At 43.1% G+C, this 24,546-nt stretch overlaps 1 protein-coding gene across 2 annotated transcripts in view; it reads right to left on the reverse strand.

The window, feature by feature from the left end:
• Window positions 1–24,546, reverse strand: part of LOC131592838 (exocyst complex component 4) — a 292,946-nt gene that overhangs the window by 208,748 nt on the left and 59,652 nt on the right. For both annotated transcript variants that reach the window (XM_058864649.1, XM_058864650.1), the window contains exon 8: window positions 649–794. In XM_058864649.1, the coding sequence (XP_058720632.1) occupies window positions 649–794 (146 nt within the window). The remainder of the gene's footprint in view (window positions 1–648; window positions 795–24,546) is intronic.

Here is a 24,546-nt window from a genome sequence, read left to right on the forward strand (position 1 = left end):
GGACCACCTCTGCCAAAACAGCACTTTTAGGTCCTCTTCAAAATTCTCAAGAGGCCCAAGAGAATGACCAGCACAGGTAGAAGGTGGAAGAGAAGAAAATTCCAGCACAGCTCCTCCAAATCCAGGTGTGAATCTCCTCTCCCACCAGAGCTGCTCAGCAACTCCTCACTGCTGCACAAATTTGCTCTCCCAAATCCTTCCCTTGGCCACCCAGCCTCTCTCACCCTCCTCTCTCTTACACTCTGCTCCCAACCACTTAATTCTTTGCAGCCTGACTGCTGAATTAAAGGAGTTAGTGACAGGATTAAGTGCTTAGTCCATGCAGTAATTACACAGTTATCTTAATTCCCTTTGTCCAGTGCTCTTTATCACTCCCTCTAACAGGTCCTGAATTTACCGTGGACAAAGAGAGGCAGAATGGATCGCTCCATGCTCTGCAGCAGCTCCTGTAATGGGATTCCCAGTCCTGGAATGAGCCCTGGGAAGAGCTCAGCTCTAAAAGCCAGAATCTGTGACACATCTTCAGCTCCGGGCATTAAATCCCCATGGTGGCACTTCCACACCTCTCACACTGTGAAACCGCGATTACCAGCAGCACTCGGGGACCAAAGGCAGCTTAGGCACAGCTTTACAAACCCCTGCACTTACTTGAAGAGAGGGTTTTTGGGTCTCTGGGGTTTCTTCTTGGCGAAGAAGGCGGCGAATTCGCGGCCGGAGCTGGCGTAGCTGAGCTGGGCCGAGGGCTCGGAGGCCGTGCGCGTGTTCTTCATGTCCAGGTACTCCGTCAGCAGCATCTGAGGGGAGGGAGAGAGCTCAGCAGCTGGGCTAAAACATGGCACAATGTCCCTGCAACGCCTGGGATTTTTAGGTTCTGGGCAGGAAAACAGATGAAACTCACAAAAATTCTATTGATGGAAACACGGCTTTAGTTTAAAGAAATGGCATCTTGAGGACTGGCTCTAGTTTGGTAAAAACTTATTTTATATTCCTTAGAAAGGTTTGGGTTGGGAAGGACCTTCAAGATCATTGAGTCCCACCCCTTGGAATGAGCACCAGGATGCTCCAAGTCCTGTCCAAGGCCCTGGACACTCCCAGGGATGGGGTTTTTGACCAAATCAATCTGCTCCAAGTCCCTGATGGTCCCAAAAGGAACCTGCAAAAAGTTCCCAAAAGTGATTCCATCCATGGCAGCCACAGCAAGAGGGTGGGGGAGCTTTGTACAGTGATTAGAAAACTAATAACTCATAATATATAAAATATATAAATATATTTATTTATATTATATTTATCTATATTATATATATTTATATATAATGTCTTATATATTTATATTTATTTAATATATATTATATTAAATAAATATATATAAATATATTGTAATATAATATAATATAATGTAATGTAATGTAATATTCTATTCTATTCTATTCTATTCTATTGTATTATATCATATTGTATTATATCATATTATATCATATTATATCATATTATATCATATTATATCATATCATATCATATCATATCATATCATATCATATCATATCATATATTATATTATATTATATTATATTATATTATATTATATTATATTATATCATATCATCTTATATCATCTTATATCATTTTATATTATATTATATCATCTTATATTATATCATCTTATATTAATATAAATAGAGATTTTATATATAATCTACATTATATAAAATATTTTAAATATTTTATATTTAATTATAAAATATAATTAATGTTCTCAAAAACAAAGGTTTGCAACAGTGAGCAGTGCAGTTAAAATCCCTTGGTTTATAAATGCATTTATATGCTCAAATATTTCCAGCATATTTATATGGAGAAATAGGAAACATCCATGCGTGTGCTGGGAGCCACATGTGATGGAAAATACCCAGGAAAGCTGTAAAAATTGTTCTTTAATACCTCCCAACCCAAACATGCTTCTTTCATCATCAAAAATACGAATTCCCGCAGCTGCCAGCGGAGTTTAGGATTGATTTTCCAATCCCAAATCACTCCAGGAGGGGCTGGGGGCTCCCTTTGTGACACGAGGGTCCCCCCTGTGTAACCTCTGCAGCCCAATATTTGATATTATTTAATGTGCAGAAGTAAAACCAGACTCCAGGTGATTCCATTTTAATTTCCTTGTGTCTGAAGATGAAATAAAAGCCCTCAAAAAATGAACTTTTGTCGGTGTATTTGAGAAGTCTGTTTATTTTCAGGAATTTTTACCTCCTCAGAGGCTGTTGGGAATGTGTTCCATGTGAATAATTAGCCAGTCAAAGCCCATCAAAGAGAGTTGGAGGTAATGAAAAGAATTCATCACTCCTGTGCTGCCTAAGTTGAAACAAATTACACAGGAATAAATATCCAGGCAAATGGAATCGTGCTCCTAATTAGAAACAATTTGGGATGGTTTGGGAAAAAAATAATAATAGAAACACATAGAAAATCTGAATCCTAAACCATCTCAATTAAAACTTTACCTGAGCACAGGCTTTGAAAATTCATGTTCATTGGTAAAAATAATCACTGTGTTAATTTCTGCCACTAATTTACCAAATCCGTTTGTATTCACCTATTTGCATTTCATCTTCTCCACTTAAATTAACAACCTCAAAATCGCCACAAAAATCTAATTAAACCCTCAAATTTAATGAAGTTGAAAAAAAAAAAAAAAAGAAGAAAAAAACATTAAGCAATTTGTTCTTCCATTATGGATGAAACCTATTTATGATGGATTCCACGATTCTGGTGTCACATTATATCCAGGAGTAGGGAATATTAAGTGTGAAATCCAGGATTACAGTAAGCCAGGAGAGGTTTGGGTTGGGAGCAGAATGAATTATCCCTGTGGGTAACAGATGAAACAGAGAACCAAGAGATGAGTTCACTCTAAGATATTCAGAAAATGCCAAAAATCGGGAAAAATTAGAGAAAAATGATAATTTATCATTAATTTACTTGATTGAACTATTTGCTAGAGATAGGCAGGGGAGGATGGTTGGATACAAGGCTCTGAAAAAGTCAGAAGCTGGAAAGCTGATTTTGATAATTTTCCTCAAAATTCATCAGATTCCAGAATGGTTTGGATTGGGAGGGACCTCAAAGCCCATCCAGGGCCACCCCAGCCATGGGCAGGGACCTTCCACTCTCCCAGGGTGCTCCAAGCCCTGTCCATCCTTGCCTGGGACACTTCCAGAGATGTGGAGACCTCTGAGAAGATGAAAACAGAGAAACAGGAATTGGGAGTTCATTTTTCAGTTAAAAAATTCAAGGCTAGGAGAAACTGGGCCAGGCAGATCAAAGCTCTGCTCCAGTGCCCTGAATTCCACAAATTCTTTGGGATGAAGCAATGAACTGGAAATGTGAGTGAGCAGTGACAGGAGTGATCTCCAGAGAGAGGATCCTGGGAACCTCAGAGCCCCTTCCAGGACCTAAAGGGGCTCCAGGAGAGCTGGAGAGGGACTGGGGACAAGGCCTGGAGGGACAGAACACAGGGAATGGCTCCCACTGCCAGAGGACAGGGATGGATGGGATCTGGGGAAGGAATTCCTGGCTGGGCTGGAATTCCCAGAGCAGCCCCTGGATCCCTGGAATGTCCAAGGCCAGGTTGGACAGGGCTTGGAACAGCCTGGGATGGTGGAAGTGTCCCTGCCATGGGATGAGCTCTAAGGTCTCTTCCCACCCAAAACCATTCCAGGATTCAACACAGCTCATTTGGCTTGAAACTGCAGCATAAAAATGAAATCCCTTCTAACTTTTCCCCAATATTAACTCATGGGCCAGGCTGAAAATCCTGGCAGCTCTTGGTGTCCACAAACAGCCTCAAGTTTCCCTTTCTCGCTGCACTGGGAGGTTCCTGGTGCTCCCAGAGTAACCAGCCCCATTTATTCCCCGTGTCTGGACAGCCCCAGTTTGTCACTTGTTCTGCTCTCATCATCCTCATGGAGGATTTTAATAAATCTCACATTTCAGTGGTACAAGTTGTGCTCTGGTTATTAAAAGCCACAGCAAGACAGAACCTGAAAGTCCACTTTAAAGGTACAAAGACCCAGATATTAAAAATATCCACTAAAAAGTCACAAAAAACCGGGCCCTTCCTGCCCGTGTAAGTGAAAGGAGCTTTCCTGAAGGAGCCACGTAAGGGATTTCCTGATTTGGTCCCACACCTGATTAGGAGTTGCTGAGGCATCAATCAAAAACCTCGTTAGACATTAATCACGTGGCTGCACAGCAAGATTTATGAGGGACTGTAAAGTTTGCAGCATCCCATTCATCTGGAACAAGGACTTTGACTTTGTGCTCCGTGGTTGAATCCTGCCGTCCCTGGGCTGTGTTTCCATCCCTCAAACAAACAAAGCTGTCCATAAATGCAGCAGAACAAAGCACCCTGCATCCCACTGCTCTTTGGGAATGAAAATTAATACAAAGTGGTTTATTAAAAAAGCCATTTTTATGGATTTGGGGCTGTAATTAAATTGTCAAATTCCAAAAGGTCAGGGCAGTGTGTGTGGCCTGGCCGTCACGTTGAGCTGGTGATGCTCTGCTCTGTCCTTCTGGACTGCAGCACTGGCACAAGGACAAATCTGCTCCTGGGACACTCCACATCCACATTTTCCTTCCTTGGCTGAGTCCCAGGACAAGCTGGATAGGTTTTTATGCCTTATCATGCCCAAAATTGACCTGAACAAAGTATGGGTTCTAAAACACACCTGGCCAGAGCGACAGATAAATTTGTTTTTCATAGCTTTTGTGAAGTTTTAGATAGGAGGGCTGAGCTCTGAATAAGTTCTGATCTATAAATTAAAAGCTTTAATTGGTATTTCACACCATCACATACCCTGAATTCAGATGGAACTGCAGTGTGGACACTCTGCTCCATCACTAAACCAGTTTCAAACTCACACCACAAGCCCTGATTTTCATCATCCTTCCTATACTTGGGAGGGTCCAGAAAATCCAAGGAAAACCAACACACTCTGAATTTTCCAAGGGTGAATGAGAAGCCCAGGTAATTACTGGCCTCTCCACCTCATATTGATCAGGGACAATATCACAGAACAGATGATAGAGGATTCTATTAAACAAGAATTAAGGCAGAATAATAGAATTCATGTCCAGCAACAGGGATTTCCAGAAGATGGAAAAGTCCTGGTTAAAGTATTCTTATGATGATAACAAATTTAGCTCTAAATAAACAGAAAGAGATAAAGATTTATGTCTACCAAGGATGTGACAAAAGCCAAAACACCAGAAATCAACAAAGAAATCCAGGCAGGTGCAGGACAATGCTCAACTAGAAATGAGAAAATCACTGATACTGGATTTTACAAGCTCCCAAAAATCTTAATTCCTCTTTTTATCATCTATATTCCAAAAGAAATACCAGATTATTCCAGCCTCCTTTTCTTCTGTTGGATGGAAACCTTCTCAGTCTCAAATCAACTCATCTTCATTTTTAAAACAACAGTAATTAGAAGCTGAATCAATGAAAGCACACAAAAAAGGATTTTTCCCAGAGAAGCTGAGGCTACCCCTGGATCCCTGGAAGCGTTCAAGGCCAGACTGGATGGGGCTTGGAGCAACCAGGGATGGTGGAAGGTGTTGAGGTTAGAACTGGATGATCTTTAAGGTCTCTTCCAACCCAAACCATCCCTTGATTCTTTAAATGTGGCTTTAAATGTGGATTAAATTTAAATTCTTTAAATGTTGCTTCAAGCCCTTTCCAGATTTGAATGGACCTGAACTTTTCCTGGCTCACATTCCTATGGAAAATGACTAGAGAAGGTTTATAAATTATAATGTTTGGGGAGAAAAATGGCAAGTAATAAAGTGAACACAGAGAATCACGTCTCCTGTTAGTGCTTTTCATTCCCCTTTTCATAAATATAATCAATGTACTGTAAGGATTTCAATGTCAGCAGAGGAAAATTTCTACCTGTACAGAAAGTAAAGGAATCTTGATCTATGGGATAATTGTGTAAAGTTGACTCTGGAAAATTTGGGGATATTAAAGGTAATGGGTATTAATCAGTTCACTGGAAATGGCTGTAAAAAGCAGAGCTTTGATCTCACATCTGGAATGCCAAATCAAACCCGGGCGTGACAAACCAAGAAATCAGGGAAAAGAGGTGAAAGGTGCACGAGAGCAGCCTGGAAATGATTAAAAGTCTGGCAGACAGGAATTCCAGCATCACACGAGCTCAGCCTCGTCAGCTGAGAGAGGAGTAGGCTCAGGGGTGACTGCAGCAGCCAGCACGAGGAAACAGAGCTGGGGAAACACCTTCCCTGCTGGATTTTTGTTAAGAATCCAGAGGCTGGGATGTTGAAGCTGTGTGTGATGAAGGGTTAGGCACTAAATTCCAGAGCATAATTAACCAGGGATAGCAAAGGTTCCAATTTGCTGTCACTGACTCCTCTCTCCCCCAGTCAGGACTGGATGACTTCCTAAAGCACAGGCCCTCTGTCAAACAGGAATTAATTCCAGAAAATCCCATGGCTTGTCTTAGCCATGGAATCATCAGGATTAGGGGAGGAGACCACAAGAGCTCTGTGTTCTCTGTGTGGGATCTTGACAAAGCTGCTGCACCACTCACAGAACAATTTTGGGTTGGAAGGGACCTTAAAGCTCTATCTCATCCCACCCTCCATGGTGGACACCTTCCATGATCCCAGGCTGGGATCCAGGGGATCCATTTCCAGGGATCCAGGAGCAGCCACAGCTTCTCTGGGAATTCCATTCCAGAGTGTAGCCACCCTCCTAGCCAGGAATTCCTTCCCAAAATCCCATCTAACTCTGTCTTCCTTCAGCTTAAAGCCACTCAGTGCCAGCTCTGTGGCTCCTGCACCAGGGAACCATCACCACTGAAGCTCCAGGGACCATTTCCAGGAAATAAAATAGGAAATAAAACCAGCAGCTGCCAAGGTTTGTGTTTGGGAATGGCTTTGTGCCAGTGAGAACTCCTCACCCAGGCCTGTCCATGGCACCCACTGGGAATGAAACCCCAACTGAAGGCTCTGAGGGAAACCAAGAGGGAAAACCTCACAGAAATGACCCCCAGGATATCTGAGGATGTCTCTGGCATTTTGGTGTCCAACACCAGCCACTGAGAGCAAAATTTATTTTCAGTTTAATGCTTTGGTGCCCTGGACATGGGAACACCGTGGGCTCCTCCTGAGCTCTGCCAGCCCCTGGGAAAGCTTTGGAATTACATTCCAGTTGGACCAAGCAGGAGGAATCAGCAGCTGAGATTTCCTAATGGGATTTCAGTGAAGAAAGCTGGTTAAAAACACAACAGCAGATTCCAGTTATCCAACATCCCAGGGTTCAGTGGGAGCAGCGCTGAGGGAAGGCACCAGGCTCCTGAGAGATGCTGATACCCAGCCACAGGTGATTCCAGGAGCAAGGAAAGCAACTGCAAGTGAATCCTGCCAGGAAAAAAAGCTGGGAATTCAAGCTGGATGCGCTGCTGTGAGGTGCACTTATTGTAAATGTGGAAAAGAGGCATCATTCCCAAGGACTGAACTGGGGATGGATCTTTCAGATCCTTTCCAACCCAAACTATCCTGTGATTCCAAGCTCTAGAGACAGGAGAACTGTTCACAAAGTGCCAGAACCAGGCAAGAAAAGCTCGGTGAGGCAGCAGTCTGTAGCTAATTACCCAGTAATTTGCTGTATCAAAAGTCTTGATAATTAAAATGCTGCAGGAATTGTGGCATTTCAATAAAAAAAGAGGAACAGTTAATTGAATTCTAAGAGCTCTGAGCTTCCTGTGTCAGTTTTATCACATGGAGAACATGGGCTGAGCACACACCTGGCAAATACACCAAAGGGGGAAGTCTGAAAGAACAAAACTTAAATTTTTAGGGGCTGTGAACACCTGTAATACTGCTCAACCTGCTTTATCTGATCTTCTTGTTGCTCCTCCAATTCGTTTAACTGAAACGTAATAATAATAAAATCCCTTCCAGAATTAATTCTTTCAAGGCACCTCCCAATTCCATTCCTGTACAAGAAGAATTCCTTTTGTTTTTGGGGAAGAGTAAAAAAAAATCCCTCCTGAAGTCTGCAGATAATGCTATCAGTGCTCCCCTCATTATCAGTGCTAACTGTGAATTAGTGCAGACCTGGGAACTTTCATCTCCCTCCAGGGAAGGAGGAAGGGAAGGAAAAAACCTCAGAATTACTTGAAAAGCACAACTTTCACCCAAACTGCCACAGCAGCTCCCACAGATCCCAGGAAAAGGACCCTGGCCCAGTAACAAGTGCCCAGTCCAAGGATTTAAACGGAGGTTAAATCCTTAAAAAATGGCTTTTTAGTGGATGTTTTTAATATCTGGGTCCTTGTACCTTTAAAGTGGACTTTCAGGTTCTGTCTTGCTGTGGCTTTTAATAACCTGAGCACAACTTGTACCACTGAAATGTGAGATTTATTAAAATCCTCCATGAGGATGATGAGAGCAGAACAAGTGACAAACTGGGGCTGTCCAGACACGGGGAATAAATGGGGCTGGTGACTCTGGGAGCACCAGGAACCTCCCAGTGCAGCGAGAAAGGGAAACTTGAGGCTGTTTGTGGACACCAAGAGCTGCCAGGATTTTCAGCCTGGCCCATGAGTTAATATTGGGGAAAAGTTAGAAGTGATTTCATTTTTATGCTGCAGTTTCAAGCCAAATGAGCTGTGCTGAATCCTGGAATGATTTTGGGTGGGAAGAGACCTTAGAGCTCATCCCATGGCAGGGACATTTCCACCATCCCAGGCTGTTCCCAGCCCCATCCAACCTGGTCTTTATAAATGAGAACAACATCTGAGCCATCATTTCCCCCCCACTATCTTTCCCAGTAGCTCTGCTGGTTTATTTATATATTTTAATAAAAGACAAACAAACACTGGTGACAAATTTATTTAAGCTACCAATAGTCAATTTGACTAACTGGGTCATAAAACAAATGGACAGCGTTTATTTTTCTCCAGGCACCTCAGCTGTTCTGCAAACACAGATTACAGCGGCAGAAACGATCCGAGTAACAAGGCCACTTCCTCATTTTGGTATCAGGCTCTTGGCATCCAAACAAAACACAAAACAAATAAAGAAAAATAAATCCTTTTGGAATTTTTGACAACTGAACACAGTCAGCTTCAGGGTGGTAGCTTGTAATTGCTATGACTGTGACGACCAAATAAAAACATCTTTGTGTGTGTGTGTGTTTTTACGTATTATGTCTGCACATACATTCACACACAAGGAGAGGAGATTTTGATGGGATATTAAGAAGAAATTCCTTTCTGGGAGGTTGGGAAGGGGCTGGAATAGAATTCCCAGAGAAGCTGTGGCTGCCCCTGGATCCCTGGAAGTTCAAGGCCAGGATGGATGGGCATGGAGCAGCCTGGGACAGTGGGAGATGTCCCTGCCTTGGGCAGGGGGTGGAATGAGATGATTTTTAACCCAAACCATTCCATGATTCTACAATTCTAGTCCATGTATCTCCTTAGAACATGGTCCTTCTGATATGAGTGATAGTTGATGAAATAAATCTGATCCAGTTATGAGCCAAATGCACCCTAAAATGCACCAAAACAAGGAACTTGATCAGAAAGGTGCAATTTCCACCTGCTTCGTAGATGACACAAAATAAAGCATTTCCCTTTAGGGTTAAATCCCCCTGAGTTTGACTGGACTTCCTTTTGTTCATGAAGCACACAAAAAGGTCAAGGAGGAGTGTAAGAGTTGAACAGATAATCGAGTGCAGATTTCTGCCCTGCAATTATAATTTAGCCAAGCTCCAGTGGCTCTGCATGATTTGGAGGTGGGGAAGGATACAGCTAGAAATTTATACTCATAACTGAAGTAAAACTAAACACTTTTAAATCACAACAAAAGGGGCTTCCTCCACTCGTGTTTAGTGCCTGCCACACATCCACCTTTCAGGGAAGAATTCTAAAGCACAGCAAAACCAGGGCTGTGTTGAACCCACTTAAGATGAGCTTCTGCAGCTCAAAGAACCACAGAAAATCCAGCACAGACAGGGGCAAAAATATAAAAAAAAAAAAAAAAAAGGCAGCATGTTGCTTAAATACCAACCATGTTCAGTGCTGGGTAATACAGCACACTTTGTGTATTCTGTGCCTTCAACTAATTGCTGAAGACATCCTGCTGCAGTGTGGATGGTAAAAGTAGTGTGCCCTCAGTCTTCATTAAATGCCAGCTCTTAATAACAGACTCCACAAGGGCTTTAATTGCATTTAGTCGCAGCTTCTGAACTTTAAAAGTTGTTAATCAGATTTCTATGTAAATGGAATGACGAGTAAAGGTTAAGTACAGGTTTCTGAAATTTCAGCAGTTGAAGACGTATCGCCCTTAACAGCAAAGAGAAACTACCAACCTTGACAGGAACTAAACATCTTAATTAAATACTCACAAGTACAGTACTTATTTCGGCGTGAAGTTCTATTTTCAAATGTCAAACTTAATCAGGCACTTGACAAAAAAACATGTGATATCCCTCCAGCACACGGGAACAAAAATACCTGGGGATCCTTCCCTCAGGAAACACCTGCACATCTCCCAGTCCTCAGCTCTGAGCTGCTCGCCCCAAACGCCAGGAATTCAAGTTTTATGGCTCTGGAAGTGCAGGATTCCAAGGGAGAAATAGGATCTCACATTTTTCAGCGTGTCAGCTCTCCCTGCTCGCTCCATTTATCCCTGGAACAAGCCTCACGCTGCCAAACAAACATAAGGGTCCTCATAAATCTGACTCGCGGAGATTTATGCCCCTCCAGGGCACAGCCCATCAATTAGCACCAGTCAAAAGTACACAAACTTCTCCAGCAGGAGGAAATTTAGTGTGTCTGCACCGTGTCTTGGTGCCAGACACTCCTGAGAGCAGCCAGAGTGCTGCTTGCTGCTCCTCAGCTCCAACCCTGAGCCACCCACGATGCTCCCAGTGAGGAGTTCAAGTCCTGGGCTCCCTCCCTCGTGCTGGTAATTTACTGGATTTACACATTTATAACCTCCAGAGCTGCTATGTCCAATATAAAAACTGAATATGGTGCCCAGACAGGAGTCCCAGCCCTTTTTTAAACCTGTGTTAAGATTTATTCTCATCAACCAGGATTCCAGTTTCTGATTTCAGCTCACGGGCAGGGAAATGTGGATTTTGTGATCAGTGTGGGCATCCTGCCCTTCCCTGCAGGGCTGTCCAGATCCATCTGTGGGATCCATCGAGGATGCTTTAGGCCGAAATATTGTAAAATTAGTATTTTATTCAAATGCTCATCTGAGGGAAGGGTGGCTGCACCTGAGCAAGGGATTTGAGGAGCAGAGAGTTTTGCCTTGGAACAGCAAGTAGTGAGAAAGGAGGGTAAATAGAAAGGAAATAGTGAGAAAGAAATGGTGTAAGAACAATGAAAGTTAATTAAAGTAAGAGAACTACAGAGCCACCAGTTGCTTCATCTTCCTCCAGATCAATTGAAAACATCATCAGAGCGACTCGAAAAAAGGAGGATGAGCAGGGAAACTTCCACCCAAGGAAACTTCCACCCACCTCTTCATAATCTGCTTCTGTAGCAGGAGACATCACCCAAAAAGTGATTTACAAACCGGTGTGAAGGAGGAAAAACATTAAATCTTCTATAGTTAATCTCGGGGTTGTTGCCTCATTATCTGTAAAAGGCTTTTAAAGAGATGTCACAGGAAGGGCTGTGATGCTGCATTTAAAAAAAATCCTTCATTTTGTAAATTCCTATTTCATCCCCTGCGTGTCAGAATTGGCTTTCAGACCCTTTTCAGATTTAAGACCCTGGCACCCACCATCCCCCCTTAACAAGCACCAGACCAACCCCGAAACCTTTCCTGACCCCTTTGAAACCCACGCTGGCATTTTCTAATTGACCAAACCCTCCAAGATCCAACCACATCTGAACTCACAACTGTGGCCCGCAGGCAGAGCACCTAAAAGAGAGACACGGCCCCAAAAATTAGCGGCATGAAGAGTTCCTACAAAAGAACAGCAAAATTCCAGGGCAGAAATGGAGGTTTCTGTACGAACGAGCCCAGTGCCACCAAGAGTTGATGAAAGGGCACGTTCCCCTTTGACACCAACCCAGCAGCCACCATTTCAAGCCCAGCTTTAAGGCCACTGACGTCTTTGAAATGAGAGCAGAGCTACAGAACCTCTTTGTCAAACCTACAATACCCATGGCTTTATATTCATCCCCTTCCCAAATGGGTGGAAGTTGTAGCAGTGCCGGCAGCGCTCTGGTTTTGAAGGTTTAAAATCACATTTTAACAAGGAAAGTGCCCCTGAGCTCGTTCCAGAAATACCTATTTCTGTAAGGCTTCGGGGCCTTTGACGCTATTCCAAATACTGTGATGCCAGAGGGGGGAGCTCACAGCACAGACAAGATTCCCATTTTCAGGCTTGGGGGAAAAAAAAAACAAAACCAATAAAAATTTCCAGCTGTTTCCAGCTGCTGTGCACGAGGCATTCCAGCTTTTAAAGCATCCATCAGGATTGCTCCCTTCTGCCTTTTATGCTGCTCTCTAAAGGTGCAGCACCAAAATGCCAGTGTTAAGCAGATTATAATGTTTGTGAACATGTTCCATGCCAGCAGATCCCTGAATGCCTTTCTGCATCAGGGAGCCTTTTCCTCCCCCTTTCATCAGCTTATCAAATGAAGCTCAACACTACCAGCTCCATCTAATGATACCAGGGGCCTTGTAATGGGATTAGGAAAAACACCATCATTAGTTTCAAGGAGGAATGTGACCTTCAAGACACTTCTGACTCCTTTAAAGGGATGGAGTAGGAACAATGAAATTAATTCCTACATAGGGACGAGGAGTGGGCAGGGAGAAGCAAGAGGCTTTCAATTCCCAGGTAAAGATTATCTTTCCTCCTCTATTAATGGCAGCTAAAAAAGCCAATTGATTATCAGAATGAAACTGGAACTGAGAAGGAAAAGGCAGAGCTGGGGGTGCTCACCTGGAGAGGAGAAGGATGCAGGGAGAGCTTCCAGCACATTCCAGGGCCCAAAGGGGCTCCAGGAGAGCTGGAGAGGGACTGGGGACAAGGCCTGGAGGGACAGGACACAGGGAATGGCTCCCACTGCCAGAGGGCAGGGATGGATGGGATCTGGGGAAGGAATTCCTGGCTGGGAGGATGGGGAAGCCTCCAAAGGTTCCCCAGAGAAGCTGGGGCTGCCCCACCTGAGCCTCCAGCTGGAAAGCCCTGAATCCTCCATATAATTTCCACAGCACTCCCCAGCCCTGAGAACACTCTGTGCCCTGCTAGAACACGTTGGCTTTGGCAAGTGTTGACATCATTTTAGATAAAACTGCTCCAGCCAGACCTGCACCCGTCCCTTCTGGTTACCCAGAAGAGTGTAAGAGCTGCTGGAATCATTCTGTGCCTTCCAATACCCGACCCAATCACGCACATCATTGTTCCCCTCGGTAAAAACAGCTCTTCAGATTGCCAAAAGGAAGTGTAAATGCAGTAGCAACAGGAATCCACTTTAAAGCTAAAAGCCTCAAACAAAAAACCCCCTCCAATTTGTGTTTTTATAGGATTTAAACAAAGTATTGGTGCTGCTGCTGCTGCTCAGAATGAGCCTCTCCTGAACAGCATCCTGATATCTCCATCTGCCTTTTACAGCAGAACACCTCTGCTGTTGTTTGGGGTGTGAATTCAGACTGTCCCATTCAGACTGTCCCCAACAGGAATCCCAGAGCCTGCTCCTTCCTGCTGAAACTCCACCTCATCCCTGGGCCACACAGTCAGGTTTTAATGATGATATTCTCAGCTTGAACTGCAATTGCATGAGAGAACTGGGGACTGGTTTGGTTTGAAAATTGAAGGGAAAGAGGTAAAATGTACCATGTCAGCAACTAATCTGGCCAGAAGGCTGGGTACTTGAATTCAGGTTCCAATATCCCTGAATATTCATTTTCTTGGTACTGAACGACAAAGACAGGGACAGAAATGGATAATTCCAAACCAAACCGACCCTGCCTGGGACAGGAGCAGGAGAACACCGTGTGCATGTGTTTAACACCTCATCCAGGTGTTAACCAGCTCCAGGTTGATGCAGAATTCCTTGGAATGTGCGTGCCACTGGCAGGGGAATGCCACAGGGTGGAGCCAGGATAAAGCAGATGGCTGAGCATCCATTCCTGAGCTCTGCCAGTTTCCCAACCACTGAAATGCTGCTTGCCCAGAAGGAAAGCTGCCACTACCACGGCAAATTCTGTCCTTCGAGGTTCAGCCACTCCCCCCCAGCACCAACTCCCTCCTGCTCCGAAATTTCAGAGGTTCAAAGCACATTTATTTATTATCCTGAATTTTATTTACTCAGGACGCTGCACAGACATCACCCATCACTTCAAGCTACCAAAATTATTTAAAAAAAAAACACCTTCTTGCATCTCTTGTAACTCAAAAAACATCAAGAGGACTGTCAGTACATCAGTTTACATGTCCAGTTATGTCACGGTACATTTAGCACATATAAATATAACTTCAGTAAAAAAAAGCTAATTACTACATGGCTTCTAACCATGAACAAGAATTAGAAGAGACAAACCTACATTAACTTGTCTCCATTTCAGATAATTACTTGTGAGGTTTTTTAAGACATTTGTGACTCACGAGGGAGTCTGTGAATTTACTGTCTCCTGCAATCTAATAACGTTGGCAGCGAGGAGAGTCACCTATTTATTGGTGTGTGACACCAATCCCTTCCTATGGATTAAAAAAAGCTGTTTAGTTAGGAGCTCTCCCTTCCCCTCCCAGCAGGAACAGCTTCCAGCAAACAGAATTATTTCAAATAAAATAAATTTAAAAAAAAAAAAAAAATCAGTTAAAAAAACCCCACAGCATCAGTTCATGGAAGTTGAGAGAGAAGAGAAGGATGGAAGGAGTTCCATTACTCAGCTGGACAAGAGGGCAGGGAGATTTGTCACTTTTATTTACAAGAGATAAAAGGAGGAGGTTTAGGAGAGACCACACAGGGTGGAACAAAGCTCCAGGCCCAGGAATCCAAAAGATCCAGAGTGCATTTATTAATATCACCGAGATTCAAATAAAAATGGCATCGAGAAGGAACCAAGGAAGGGCAAAAAAGAAAATAATAAATCCAGGCCCACAGGTTGCAGCCAGACAAAGGAAAGGCAACAGGCACATTTTAAACACTCTGAGCACTCGAAATCCTGCAGACACACAAATCACTGTCAAGGATGAGCCAGCAGCTCCCAAGTGCTCCCTTTATTCCCTTCCATTAGTCTGCTGCAGCTCCCCCGATCCTATCAGTCAGAAATGCAGCACTAATATCCACCTTTATTTTCCTAAAGTTTAAATGCATTACAGCCCAAGTGTAAATAATTGATAAATCAAGGCAAGTAGGATGCTGGGGCATGGCTGCAGTCAGGGTAAAGCTTTTAAGAGGAGGAGGATGGGTGCACATCTGTATAAAAACACACAATTCTCCTCTGCCAACAGGGAGTTTGCAGGGAAACCACCCCCTCCCCTCCTCCTTCAGCCTCCCTTGATTTTAATATCGGCCCTTCAACCAAAAGCTCATTTTAATCCAATTGTAATGTCACTTGAGTTCTTACAAATAAGGAGACCACACAGGGAGCTGATGATTTTAATTCTGGCACTTAAATCACGAGTGTGAAGTTAAATGCAACACGTCCCTTCCCCCTCCTGTTAATTCCACATTTAATTGCCACGTTCTTCCCAATCCCAACCTGCAGGGCAGCCTTTGGAACTGAATCACACAGGAGAACTTCCACAGCTCTGACACCCCTGAGCTGCTGCATTGGCTCTCTGCTGTTTCACCCATCCCTGTGAGTGAAAATCCCAGAGATTTTCAGGGAATCCCAGGAAACTGGATCCCAGGAGATCACCCAGTCCATCCTCCAAGGAATGTTGTCCTGTCTGAGAGATGTTTGGAAGTTTTTAAGGGGGATACACAAGCACAATAAACATCCCCAGATCACTCCCTGCTTACACACACTCTCCACTGGGATAGATGGGAAAACAGGGAATGTTCCAGTCTCCCTGGCCAGGCTTCAACTCAGCACTTCCTACAGGATCACATCCTGGAAAACACAATTACACTTCCCTTTCCAGCTCTCTTGATAGATTTGAAGCCAAAGGCCTCCCTCCACCTCAGTTTTTTTTTTCCTAAATCCTTGATCACAGAATCCTGGAATTATTCAGGCTGGAAAAAACCTTCCAGATCATCAAATCCAACCATCAACCAGCACCATCACCATTTAAACCCCAACATCAAAGCTGGTTTTGGACACTCCCAGGGATGGAGACTCCACCACTGCCTTGGGCAGCTGTGCCAGGACTTTGAAATCCTTTCCACGAAGGAATTTTCCCTGAAACCCAACCTAAACCTTCCTTGGGCACCACTGCACTGTGGATTTCATATCATTTTTTCAGATAATGCAATAATTCCAGAATATTCTGAGTTGGAAAGGACCACATAACGATAAATACACTGTTACATTTTTTTTTAATCTATATATATATCTATATCTATATCTATATCTATATCTATATCTATATATCTATATCTATATCTATATCTATATCTATAAACACACATACACACACACATATATAAATAGAAATAATATAAACATAAACATAAACATAAATATAAATATAAATATATATAAAAGAGCACTAAAATAAACACTGGGTTTCATAATATTTTCTTCAGAATTGTCCAACTTTTCAGCTAATTTTGATTCCCTCAGACCTGACCTCATTTCTGGTACTACAAAGAAGGAGAGGAGGGTGACAGCCCATAATAAAATTCTCTGCAAGAGGAAACAAAACCCACAGAGAAGCATTTAAACCACACGGATTTGATTTGTCTCCTCAAATCTGGCATTTGTCAGGCAGAGCAGATGAGGAGTTTCATTCACTTCACCTGTAAATCTGCCCATAACAACATGTGTGAAACTCAGATTTTTGGGATGTGTTTCATGCCTGAAACCTCCTCCAGTCCATTTCTAGTTGTAAATTTTAAACCCATACAGAGACAGTAAATGATGAAGAAATGATGGAGTCACCATCCCTGGAAATGTCCAAAAAACACTTGGATGTGGCATTTAAGGGCTCGTTTTAGTGGTGATGGTTGGATTTGGTGATCTCCAAGTTCTTTCTCCAACCTTAATTCCATGGTTCCATGAGCACAGACCTTGGCAGAGGGAGTTTGATTCCAGCAGCAGCTCCTCTGTTCAACTGCAGCCCCAAAAAGCTTTTCCCAGCCATCCCTGTCCCCCAGCCGTGCTGATGGCTCCTGTCCCATCCCTGGGATTGTCCCAGGCCAGGCTTGGAGCAGCCTGGGATGGTGGGAGGTGTCCCTGCCCATTGATGGGGTGGCACTGGATGGGCTTTAAGGTCCCCTCCAACCCAAATTATTCCCTAATTCTGCATCTCGGAGCAGGAATAAGCAGGAATTTCCACTTCCCACTCATTATTTTATCATTCCTCCTCATCTGTTCTCTTCCTAAGGGAATCAAACCCAGCTTCTCCAGCCTCTCCTTTTCAGGGCAGGAAGTGAATGTGCCACAAACAGCCCTTGCCCCAATCCCAATCCCTTCCTGTCCTGCAATATCCTCCAGGGTGAGCCCAGACAATTCCAGTGAGGCTGCCAGCATTCCTTTCTATAAAACAACATAAAATTTCCTTTACACTCTCCCAGTGTGGATCACACTTTGTACATTCACAGTAGCTGCCACTGAGCCTCCTAAAAATGACACTTTCCTGCCTTTGTCTCTTTTGGAACCATGGAATCTCCACAAATAATTTTATTTTCCCCCTCACCACACTAATGTAAACATCTCACAGATCCATCATTCCCTTTTTGTCCCAAATATCACAGAAGATTTTGTGGCAGGCATCCAAATTTGCTGTCACCCTGCACAGCCCTTTTTGAAGCCCTGATCAGCACCACAAGGATCATCAGCAAATCAGAATTAACCTTTTTTCCTTCCATGACGATAATTTCCCATCGATTCTTAGTTTAAATCTCCTGGTCAGTTTTTTTTTTGGTCAATTAAAAACAAAATAAAAAAGAAATAAAACAGCAAGCAACAAAATAACCCCATTGCAAAGTTCTTTATCCCTTTCAAGTGCTCTGAGTGATTAAATACATAAACCTCACAAGAGCCAATTTTTCCACTACATAAATAATTTGCAGGCTCTTTTGTAGATGTAAATAAGACATTTCTGCTTGTTCTCCAATCCTCAGCTGGAGGCTTTAAGGAGAGGCTGCTGATTTTTCCTGGCTCCTCAGTGACTTCAGACTCCTCCTTCCTAAAAAAGTCTTCTGACATCGTGCCTTGGAGCTTAAATTCATTTTAAAGTTCTTTCTAAAGCCTCCAGCTCTGCCTGGGTGTTTTTATTATCAGAAGGGAAGAGTTCCTGGGTTGTTTCCTCGTCTACAGTCTCACAACTCCAGACTGGTTTCAAAGAATTCATTTCTCTTTCCCATAATGTTGATTTTTTAAAAAAAAACCCACAAAATCTTGTGCAATTCAACAAACCCACGATGCCTTCTGCAGGTGTCTTGTTTAGAAGGGTCTAAAGATCCATCAAATAGATTTGATCCACAAAACCCGCAACAGCCATCTTCACTTCCCTCCTACAGCCTCCTCTCAAAAATATTTCAGTTTATCAGCTCTCCCAGGGCTTGATTTCTACATTTTAAGTTATTTGTGTCAAATAAACCGAGCTCCAACCTTGGCAGAGTTTGTCTGTCTGGTGTTTTTCTTTCTCTCCAGAGCAAGATCATTGCAAGGCTGGACGAGTGAGAAGCAGCAGCCAATGAAGAATTTCACTTTCTTTGTCTGTTTAGGACTTTGGAATTTGGGTTTTTGCTTTACCTTCCTTTCTGTTAATTTTATTATTTGATATTCAGCCTGTTCCTGTGGATGTTTAACCACAGAATATCCTGAGTGGGAAGGGACCCACCAGGATCATCCAGTCCAAACACCCTAAAATCTCAGCCTGTGCATCCCTAAGAGCGTTATTCACTGCTCCTGGAGCAGCCTTGGGAATGTGCCCATTCCCTGGGGAGCCTCTTCAGCACCCACCAACCTCTGGGGGAAGAAATCTTCCTAAAATCCAGCCTGAACCTCCTGACACAGCTTAATTCCATGAAACACCAGGAAAAATTCCACTCCATTCCCACTCCTCGGTCCCCAGACAGAATTCCTGCCTACACCCTCCAGTTCCTACAGCACAGGGGTTTTGTCCCTGGACGTGGCCCCCTCTTACTCTGAATTTTTCTCTCCCTAGACAGAGGAATTCTTTAAATAAAGGCATGTTCCTCCACCTCCTACAACAAGTCTGTCTTCCATGCCTCGTCTGCAAACAGCTTCACAGATTCCCACTGACGTTTGTCATCTCGCCACCTTTGCATAATGCACTCTGTAATTTGGCTTTCTCCATCACAAGGGAATCCATCCACCTCGTTTTTATTTAACTTTGAGGTTTATTTAGTGTCTCCTCTTCATTCAGTGGCTTCATCTTTAATTTTTATGCCATTTTGTTCCTCCTCCTCCTCCTCGCAATATGGTGTTGTTTGCAAGCGATTTGCTCACTGATGGGGACAGGTAGATGGCAAATATTTACTTTACCACCCAGGACAAATATTTGACATCTATCACCACCCAGCTTCCAGATGGATAAGAAAATGGTCTCTCTTGAATTATCATGACAACAAGATGCATCCACATAATACCCCTTCATCCTCCTCTGACTGAAGAGCCATCACGGATTTTAGACATTTCCATTTGTAAAGATAAAAGTGGAGAAAGTGTTTTCTTTGTCACTGTCCTACTGCCTTTAAGATCTTGTATTTAAGTTCTATTTGTAGAAAGGGCCTATTACTCATTTTTGCTCTCTTAAAAGAAACAAAACAAATAAACCCCCACTTGCTCTCTCTTAACAATAATCAGTAACAAATCTCCTTTACTCTGTGCCCTTAAGCTGTTGGGTCACTGAGCTGTCTTGGATTTTATTAACAAGAAGGTGGCTCCTGCCTTCCCTAATTGCTCCCTAAACTCTGCAGCAACTTCTCTGCAAAAAGTTCCACTTGAATCCAATTCTCCCAACCCAGGTCAGGGTTTTAAACTGAGGATTTCACAAGTGCCTCAAACACGAGCAACCTTTGGACTCAAAAACTCTGTTTTGGGGAAGTTCATGAGTTTGGAGAACCAGAGGAGGAAAAAACCCTAAAGAACCAAAACCCCAAAAGTTCTCTACTTTTCCCACATTGTTCTTCCTCTGATGACAGGTTGAGGGTTGGACAAGATGATCTGGATGATTCCATGGCTCTGTGATTTAACTGGAGCTGTAAATCAGCTTTGTCTCTTTAGGTCTGGGATTTCTTGGCAATCTGTTCAGCAGGTCAGGAACAGAGTTCCAAAAGCAGATTTTTGACAAGGATAACACAGGAATTTCAATTCTTGGAGCAATTTGATGCCCCTGTCTTTAAAAAAGTGCCAATTCCCCATTTTCAGTGTGGGGTAGGGCTGAAAGCACAGGAGAAAATGCTGTTATCCATTCCCATATGGAAACACAACAGCTCTGACACAGGTGCCTGGCTCCAGCAGCACATCCAACCCCTCCACTTCTTGAGAAATGACATTTTTAATCCCCAACGTGACAGATTTTGTTAAGTAAATAATGAACTGTTATCCCCAGATCCCCCCGTTTGCAGGTTGACAAACAGCAGAATACAAATGACAACTTTATTTCCTTATCCTCCTGGTCCAGAAGTGCCAGAGATACTCAATAAAACACACTTGATATTCCATAAAACACACTCTGAACCGTGGGAGATTCAGGCTGGGCTATTTCCCAGTAAAGAGATGGAAATGAGCTGCCACCACCTTCTGGAAAAGGCTGGACTTGTGGTTATTTATTATAAAATATTTATAATAATCACAGAATATCCTACGTGGGAAGGGACCCACCAGGATTATCCAGTCCAACTCCTGGCCCTGCTCACACACACCTTAAAATCCCTAAAATTTTAGGGTTTCTATAAAATTAAAATAATATAAAATATAGAATGATATAAAATATCATATTTATTATGAAAATATTGCCTTTATCCTGCAGGGCAGCCTGGCCAGGAGCCAGCAGAGCCCTCAGGTACCACTTCCAGCTTGGGAAAGGTCCCTCCATCAGCTCATCCCATTAATTGCTCCTCTGGATCGGGGCCAGAGCTCCCCACACCATTGATCAAACCTCCCTGACAACCCTGAGACCCCTCCAGGTGCAAATTCAGGCTCAGCAAAACCCAGCTCAAACATCAGAAAGGAACAGGTGATTTCTAAACCCTTGGCTCAACCCTAGAAATAGAACATTTTGCAGGAACCTGTTCCAGTTCTGACAGATTATGGTATGGGGATTATTCACCTCTCTCAACAACTCAAAACTTGCAAGGCAATATTTGAAATAAATCTCTCTTCACCTCAAAATGCTCCTTTTCCCTCAAGCCTCCACAAGACTGATCTGACAGTGACTAAATGGATTTTTTTTTTGCTGTTTTTTGCTCTCAGTAAACGGTTTGGAGAACCCCAAAATGGAATATGAAATTTAATGTGTAACATAAGGTTTTTTAGACTTAAATGACACAGCTTTTCCTGCTGGCTGAAAACAAAGCCAACCAAGGAAACAGGAATGCACCAAGTGGCCTTAATAAAATGACAATTCCCTGGACAAGAGTATCAAACCTCCTCAAATGAGGCTACAGGCGAGATTTTAAACAATCTTCTAGATCTTAGGAGGCCCAAACCCTTCTCTGAGCAAATGACTTCCAATTCCTCACAACTGTGCCCAGCAAAGGAAATCATCCCCAACACACAAAATCAATAGGAAGTATTGCAGACAATAATGCAGCAGTAAGGAAGGAGCAGAGCAGTAAATTCAGGGAGGATGGGAGTTTGGGGAATGAGGAAAACACACCAGGAAAGCAACAGAACAGCTCCTGAACAGCCTCTGCCTCCGTCTGACACTCCAAAATAACCCAGCCTGTTCCATCAGCCAGATCACAGGACAACAAGGATCTCAGAGGATATCACAGCACCTGAGATCCAAAAGAAAATGAGATTTAAATCCAAGATGTTTTCAGTCTGTGCAGGAAAGCAATTTGTACATCAAACTGCACAAATTGTATTTACAACTTGTGTGAGCATTTAGAGAGCAGAACCTCCCCCTCCAGTGAAACACAGTATCATGGATAAGGAAAATCAGTAAAATATGAACAGAATATCACAGCAAAAGTGATCCCAATCCAAGGATGGGATGGTTCAGAAGCTGAGGGAGAAGCCAGCAGGAGTTTGGGTGACTGGAGAGAGCATCCAGCACAAGGGGCAGCCTGAGACAGAGAAGGCTCAAAACTTATTGTGTGTGCCAATATCATTCCATGATTCTGTAAAAATTCAGATACAAAATGAAGCAGATAAAGCAAAAAATCAATGTTTTCAACCCAAAGTCTCCTTTAAAACAAACACAACTACCCAGGGCCACTCTGGTGATGATCAAAAGGAACAAGTCAGCTCTGCTTAAGAGAAACTCTAATTTGGCCCCAACTTCTTTTGTCCAAAGGGATGGTCAGGCTCCCAGCAATTAATGAGCCATTTTCAGGATTGCAAAAATAAGCTGAGGTTCAGCAAATACGTGGTGGAAATGATTTCAGAGTCATTAAAATGCACCAGGCTCTGTTCTGCCACGCCAGCACCTCGCTCTAGTGAAGTCTCCCAGGCAGCTTTGCTGGCCTCCCTTGCAAACCCAAATTAAGCAGGTGCAGAAATGCCAACATCATCAGGACCTTCCCGAGCTGCTGGGGCTGGGATTATTTTGACACAGCCAGACTATTTAGCAAGGCAAAAAAAAACCCCTCAAATACAATTCAATACAGCCCCAAACCATCAATTTTTCCCCTAAAATGGAAAAGCCGTTGCTTTTTTGTTTTTTCCTTCCTTAATGTCACATTAGCACATCCCCAAAACCCCCAAATGTGGCACTGTGAAACTTAAAACCACATTTTCAACAGGCAGCTCTTTCAATATCATGCAGAGACTTTTTGACACCCAAAAACTCCAAAAGTTTCAGTTCTCTGCTCACAAAGGTATTTTAAACACTCCCCACACCCTCAGGAAATTTTGCCTTTCCAATATCTCAGCCAGGACTACAGTGGAAAGATAAAGACATTTTCAGGAATTCATGGACACTGGATGACAGGGAAGGTGAGGGTGTGGAAGAGCCCCCTGTCCATTCCTCAGATAGAAAAAAATTAATCCAAATTACCAAATTCCCCCTGAATTTAACTGTATTGCCTTGCCCTGGATGCATTTGCTCACTGTGCTGCTCCTGTTTTCCAGCATCTACTCCTTCAGCAGACACTGAGTTACAATTTTGAGGGGGTTGTAGCTTGGAAATGTCAAAGGGATTCACATTCCTTCTACACCACCTTTTAAAATAAAGCCAAAAGCCCTCAGGATCATGAACACAGCACAAAATTATGCATCCAAAAGAACAATTCCCTACCAGATCACACAATAATCCTACACAGGCCATGAGGAAATATCACAGGAGGCTGCTTTTAGACCATCAATTAATCTGTGAACCCTCAAGTTGATCTTTAAGGAAATGGGTAATTTTATAGCTCACAGCAAAACTAAATGTAAAAGAGAAGAATGTTTAAACAAACCTTCGATTTGAACTCCTGGCCTTAGAAAAGCACTCCCAAAAAAATGCCAAGGCTCCCAGCACGAGGAATGACCCACCCAGGGTGACAATGAGGACTCCTCCAAAGGCAGAGCACTTTTTGGTGACCTTGGGGATAAATCTCATAAAATCTCAGTCTCCTCTGCGCCTGCAGAATCCCTTCACTCCATGTTTGATGTTGGGATTTTCATCCAAGTGACTCTGCAGCCGGTGTCAAAGTGTGTTTGGGTGGACTGTGAGCACGAGGAAATTGTTCTGCTGCTGCTGCTGGTGTTGGGGCACATTTCAGACAAAAATTCAGATTAACATCTTGCTGGCTCTCAGAAAACACAGCTGAGAGATAAAGCAAAGGGAGCAGAGGCAAAACAGCAGATATGAGGCACAAGTAACAAAGAACATGGCTCAAACTCAGCCTCTGAAGAATATTAAACCAAAGAACATTATGCTGAAAGAATCATTGCTAAGGAAAGCGGGATTTGGGAATATGAGGATCAAATTCTAACCTGCTTTATACAACCTGCAACCTCAGAGAATTGCAGGAATCACACAGGTTGCCATTAAGGGAAGGCTGACTGTACAAATTCCTGCAAATCACCTCCTCTGATCTGCATAAACCCAGATGCTCTGAGGTGCCTGTTGCACAAAGATCATAAAATCTGGGAAGGGACCTTAAAGATCATCCAGTCCCAACCCCCTCATCCTTCCAAACAGCTCCAAAATACTAAGATTTGACAATGACAAATTAATAATTAACAGAAAGA

Source organism: Poecile atricapillus, chromosome Z (genome assembly GCF_030490865.1).
Source record: "Poecile atricapillus isolate bPoeAtr1 chromosome Z, bPoeAtr1.hap1, whole genome shotgun sequence".
Lineage (NCBI taxonomy): Eukaryota > Metazoa > Chordata > Aves > Passeriformes > Paridae > Poecile > Poecile atricapillus.